This window comes from Rattus norvegicus, chromosome 2 (genome assembly GCF_036323735.1).
Source record: "Rattus norvegicus strain BN/NHsdMcwi chromosome 2, GRCr8, whole genome shotgun sequence".
In the NCBI taxonomy this organism is placed as follows: Eukaryota; Metazoa; Chordata; class Mammalia; order Rodentia; family Muridae; genus Rattus; species Rattus norvegicus.
Window position 1 is genome coordinate 245,861,539 of NC_086020.1, and position 6,000 is coordinate 245,867,538.

The 6,000-nt window shown below is 45.3% G+C and overlaps 1 protein-coding gene across 10 annotated transcripts in view; it reads left to right on the plus strand.

The window, feature by feature from the left end:
• Nucleotides 1-4,831, plus strand: part of Slc44a5 (solute carrier family 44, member 5) — a 295,495-nt gene extending 290,664 nt beyond the window's left edge. For 5 of the 10 annotated variants that reach the window (XM_039102810.2, XM_063282306.1, XM_063282308.1 and 2 more), the window contains one exon: nt 2,261-4,831. In XM_039102810.2, coding sequence (XP_038958738.1) covers nt 2,261-2,364 — 104 coding nt within the window. In that variant the 3' untranslated portion in view covers nt 2,365-4,831. The remainder of the gene's footprint in view (nt 1-2,260) is intronic. The other 5 variants (XM_017591005.3, XM_063282304.1, XM_017591006.3 and 2 more) reach the window with 3 other exon arrangements.
• Nucleotides 4,832-6,000: the final 1,169 nt, after the last annotated feature.

Consider the following 6,000-nt stretch of genomic DNA (forward strand, 5'->3'; position numbering starts at 1 on the left):
AGAGAGAGAGAGAGAGAGAGAGAGAGAGAGAGAGAGAGAGAGAATGAATGAATGATGGCAGCTCTAGAGATTGAACCTAGGCTTTTGCCTATGCAAAGAAAGCACTCTACCACTGAGCCCTGTCCCTAGATTGGCTGTAGGAATCCCATGAGATCTCATACATATAGCCTCTGGTAAAGTCAAGATGCAAAGGTTTCAAAGAGACCTGGGATCACTACATCCAGTGAGCCATGATGAGGGGACAGGATCATGCACAGAAGGTTTGTGTGCCTATGTAGCAACTCGGCATTAAAAACTTCCTCTGGAGCTCCCCTTGCCTATACCATGCCCTGGAGAATGGATGGTTTCCATTAGTCCATGACCTAAAACAGCCCAGGGAGTCTGCCTTATCAAAATGTCTTCTCTCTCAGTATCCCTGACAAGCCTGGAAAGGTGGGAACAGCACGGGAGAGAACAGAGAGCCCAGTAGTCATGCTGGGGCTGAGAGATTAGTTCTCTAGCATATGGGTCTTCAGAGAGACAGAGGAGTCTGCCTCTGTCATTTGCCAGGAAAGTCCCTTTGTGGAAGCATGTGGCAGGTCAGGGAGGAAGATGATTGCTGAAGGGGAAAAAGTCTGGAAAATAACAGTTTTGATTTTTTTCCTAAGCTTTTCAATAAATAGACAAAGAAATCTGAAAACTTTATAGATTGGCTCATGTGGAACCAGGAACTTTAATCTTTGCCTAGGTTCTCTGCTTTATTTAAGGAAACTAGGGGAGGGGAGGCTGAAAAGATGGTTCAGCTGGTAAAGTTACTTGCTGCCAAGTTGGATGACATGAGTTCAAGACCCACCATGGGAGGAGAGAGCTGAGCCCTGAGGGTTAACCCTTCTACTCCATACATGAATTGTGGTTCATGTGTTCATGCATGCATACACACAGAAATAAATGAATGTAATTAAAATACTAAAGAAAACAGAAAAGAAAGGGGCTGGGTTGATGTTTCCACGGTTAAAAGCACACTCTTGCAGAAGACTGGAGTTAGATTTTCAGTGACTCCCAGCCCCCATGTTGGGTGATTTATATCTTCTAAGAACTGCATCTCCAGGGCAACGAAACACTGTTGGCCTCTGAACACCTGCACCTGCTTCAGCCCCCTCCCCCAACACACACACACACACACACACACACACACACACACACACACACACACACACCCCACACCAATAGAATAGTTTTAATGACTGTAGGATTAAGGAAATGGAGCAGTGAGCCATAAGCAGGACGACCGAGTTCACTCTCCAGAACCCATGTAGAAAGCAGTGAGTGCTTGTAATCCCAGCACTTGGAGGCAGAGAGGTGGATCCTCCAATTTGGCTTAATTGGCAAGCTCACCCTGAGGCCCATGAACAACCTTATCTCAAAAAGCAAGGTGGACAGACAGAGAGCTCCTGAGGAGTGATGCCTGAGTTTGGCCTCTGGCTTCCATGTGCATGTACATATATGCATATGTGCACACACACACACACACACACACACACACACACACACACACACACACACACACGCATGCCCCACCCACAGGTAAGTAATAGGTGAAACCATTTAACCTCTGACTCCAGCGCTGGGAAGATTGAAACAAGAGGATTTCGGATCCGAGGCCAGGCTGGGCTAGATAACAAGATCTTACCTGAAGATTTAAAAGGCTCGAAACATGGAATGAAATCTGTTTTACACTTTTCATGGAGTTAGTGATATGTGGCGATTTGTTACTCTCTGAAATAAACAGTCCCAGAGGTGTGTGCGTGCGTGCGTGTGTGTGTGATGGGATGTGAGATGTGTGTGGTGGGGTGTGTGTGTGTGGTGGGGTGTGAGGTGTGTGTGTGTGTGTGTTGGGGTGTGAGATGTGTGTATGTCATGGGGTATGAGGTGTGTGTGTTGGGGTGTCAGTGCGTGTGTGTGTGTCATGGGATGTGAGATGTGTGTGTTGGGGTGTCAGTGTGTGTGTGTGTCATGGGATGTGAGATGTGTGTGTGTGTGTGCGTGGTGGGGTGTGAGTTGTGTGTGTGGGGTGTGAGGTGTGTGTGTCATGGGGGTGGGGTGGGCTCTTCTCCGTGGCAGAGGCTCCAACACCAGCATTGCATGTTTGCCTTGGATTTGACATGCTAACACTGATTTTTTTTCTGGTTTCTCCCTGTTCGACTTTCCAATTTGTAAAATCCTGGGTCCTTGTTCTGCGGCATCTCCCTGCCTTTGCCCCATCTTGGCTGCTATTACCCAGGTGAAGATCTGGAGAGGAATGATGGGTCTGCAGAGAAACCTTACTTTGTAACACCCAGCCTGCACAGCATTCTGACCAAGAAGCGCCCGGTTCCCCAGAGATAGAGTAGACAGCTCCGGGCAGGAACTTCGTGAATTAGGTTAACTGCGATGCAAAAATATGCTTTAGAGCAGTGGGCGAGTATTTCTGCTGTTTCCGAAAGGGTGCACTGGGTACCCTGTCTGAGGGTCAGGCATTCGACGGTGGCCTAGTTTACTTTATAGACGGTGGTCCCGAGCGCAAACGCCTGTAAGCCGACAATGTTTTAATGACTTTTATACCTTTGCTAGCCTTTCTTTTTTACAAGTGTGTATTTGTAAAGGGTATTCAGGCAGGTTTTTTTCCTACAACACTATAAATGTGTGAGCAATTAGCCATAAAAATACCGAGTTGTAGTTGACCAGCATATGGTACTGGATTTGTAAATGTGCTGCTCTGGTTGTAGTTTCTGTTTAAGCTGGTGAACAGCTCTCTAAAACTGTGATCCAACTTGTACTCACGATTTCCTAGAAAGCCTATTTCAAATGGGTGAGTTAGTCCGCGACAAACTGGAGAGGGGCAGGCCCCGTGGGCTCAGCGCTAACGCTGCCGCTGCCGCAAAGTGAGCCTGGAGCCTCACTTCTCTGTTTTAGTGAAATGAGACTCTGAGTGTTGGGGTATCCTCTCCACGGCCGTAAACCTCAGGCCACCTGAGCAGGGCGGAAATGGCTACCTCCCTCATCTCTTGCCTCCCCTGAGCTTCCGATCACAGCCATGTAGAAGGCCCGTGGACTCTCCTCTTCGTGGGTACACCCCTGTGCGAGGTCAAAGTTCAACTCTCAGAGAGGGAGCAAAGCGGATGAGTCTGTTCAGACCAGTGGCCTCCTATCAGGTACCACGTCTGGTGCTTCCCTGGGCTATGTATGTTTCAGGTCAAGAGTTCCGCCAGCACCACAGCCCCAGGGCTTAGAATGGGAGCTGGTTTGTTGTGGCCACGCCTCAATCTCATGCGGTGCAGAAAAGTGTGAATTGAACCCGTAGGTGTTGCATGCTATCCCCTGTGTGTAGACACGGGCCACCTGGCTAGGTATAAAAACCCCTCCCCAGGGCACAGGATTAACCGGTGCCCTTTTGGTTTTGACACTAAACCATGTATGTCAGATCGTCTATTAATACTGTAATGTGTGGCTACCAATACGGTCCACACACTTGAGAGTCGGAAATATATCCTTGTGCTATAAGTTAATATGAATGCTAATTTACTTATCCTGAAGTGTGTGAACCTAGATTTAGAATGGTTGAATGCCAACTTCCTACACAGAACCAATAATTCCAGAAGGTTTTTGAAGTATTATTGGTCCACACGGCAGACACCCCACCTTGTTCTTGGCTTACTATATTGAGATTATCAGTCCCAAATGTCACCTGTCATTTTTTATTCCTTGATAACAGAGAAAAGCAATCACTTATGTATTTTTTCTTGTATTTTAGTAGTATTTTATTTACAACCATGCAAGGACCTCAACAAAAAACTGTGACAGTGGTGACGTTAGTGAGCCTGTATCTGCAGGTGTCCACCCCCACGAGCTTGTGTGAGGATGAGGACCATGACAAACCCTCTGGTTGATTCAGATACATATGAAAACTGTGGGGTTGGCTATAAGTCAGATATAAGAAATTAGCTGTCTGGTTTGCTGTGTTATGGTATATTCCCACTCAGAAAAACATAGTCTCCGTTTGTTAATTCTGTAATTACAACGCGTAGAGTAAAAGAATGAATGTTGTTTTGTAGAAGAGTTTTAGAAGCCATTTTTCTTACACAGCAATTAAAGTTTTAAAACACAGAGCAATATTTCCAGAACTGTTTATGGAAGGGTTTGAGATTACACACAAAGATCTCTTTGTCAAGGCTTTACAATCTAAATTGCCATTGGCAAAACAAAGGCAATTTGGAAATAGATATTGTAATTTAGAAAGTAAATTTGGATGGGGAGTAAATGTTATTTCCTCAGTCATTCCATGGAAATGCTTGAACCGTCGCCAGAACTGACCTGGGACACAGAATGAAATGATATCTCATCGATGTACTAATAAGGGCTGATTGTTTTCTCATAGCTGTTTACAAGGATGCTGATGCCGTCTAAAACGACGCTTGGCGTTGCTGTGCAGCGGGTGGACAGCAGGTGGCGATGTTGCTCCTCCCACCGCTTCGCTGCTCTATTGACTGTGCCCTCCTCCCTCCTAGTGGAAGACCTAGAAACAAACGAAGGCTCTCCTTCAAGACCCTATTTCGTGACTCCTACTCTAATGAACGTTTTGGTGGAGCGGGACAAGATCAAGAAGCAGTAGGAGAGCCAGCTGGGCATCCTGCCGCCTGTGTCGCCTCCCACACTATCCGTCCAACACACCTTCCGTAGTGCTTTGGTTGGGGACATTCGTATCCCCGCCTTGCTGGCTTGTGTTTGCATCTTATACCAAAGCCCACGCTGTAGCCCGTGAAGCCATCAGAAGTCACAAGGGAATTGCTAATTACATGCAACATTTTTATACTAAGATCTTTCGTTTTGTAATTTATTTTCATTAATTTTTTTTTACATAGAGTGACTTGGACGTTTGGAAAAATATATTGAACATTCATAATCTTTTTAATAGTAACTTGATGAAGGATATGATTTGAATTGATAGCTCCTGGTATATTTTTAAAGACATCTGTAGGGAAAATTGGTAATTAGAGCAAGATAAATGTTTTTTAAGGCCCTCCCCCGCTCCTGTTTGACAGTCAACCGGTTAAGAGGACCACCCGCTTTGGTCTTTGCCTCAGTAGAGAATGCATCCTGTGAGAGCTGCCAGTCAGTCACCCAGCCCTTACCACTCAATTCTCTCAGTGCCTTCCTGACTGGTCAGTACTTCCCGGATCCTGTGGGCAAGCGTACAGACCTTGTTTGAAAGAAATTAAACTTTAAAACCCCTGCAATGTTGAGTGATGAAAAGTCTCCTCATGTTTCCTTTGTTTTGTTTTGTTTGGTTTGAGTTTTTGTGTTTTGTTTCATTTTGTTTTGTTTCCGTTTTTTTTTTTTCCCTAGTCTTGCTCACTGACTGGACTCCACTCGCCAGGATGCTACTTTTGATATCCTCACCATGAGAGGGGTACATTGTGTGCTACAAACAATTCCCCTTGTGCCTGGTGGATTTTCACAAATGGGTACCACACACAAGCAAAGCAGCCTGAAAGGACACATGTTGGACTTGTCTTTGTTTTTACTAAAAGACGTTTTAAAGGATAATCTTTTCTACAGTGGTTCCTTAAAAATGTAGATCAGCATGTACACGTCCGGTGTCTTACCCATCCCTGAAGGGGCAGCTTGTGGGAGTTTCACAGGGAAACTTTCCCTCAGAGGGGAAGTTGTGTGTTGTGCTGAAAACTCCCTCACAGCATGGCTCTCCCACCCTGTCGTGGACTGTCAATTCCACTAACTTTTGTATGAAACGACCTGTCTACCTGTCAGGGTTTTTATTGTGCCAATAAAAACTGGAACAGTTTTTTTTTTTAAATTCAGTTTCGAATAATTTTATGAGGATTGCTAAGTTTTAGGAGAACTTGACTCATCGAGTCACCCCCGTGATGGGGATTAGTGAAAGTCAGTCACAGTAACTCACTGTTGTTTATTGATGGTTTGTTGAAAACTCACTTTAGATACCTTTCTACCAAAAAGTTCCCACTG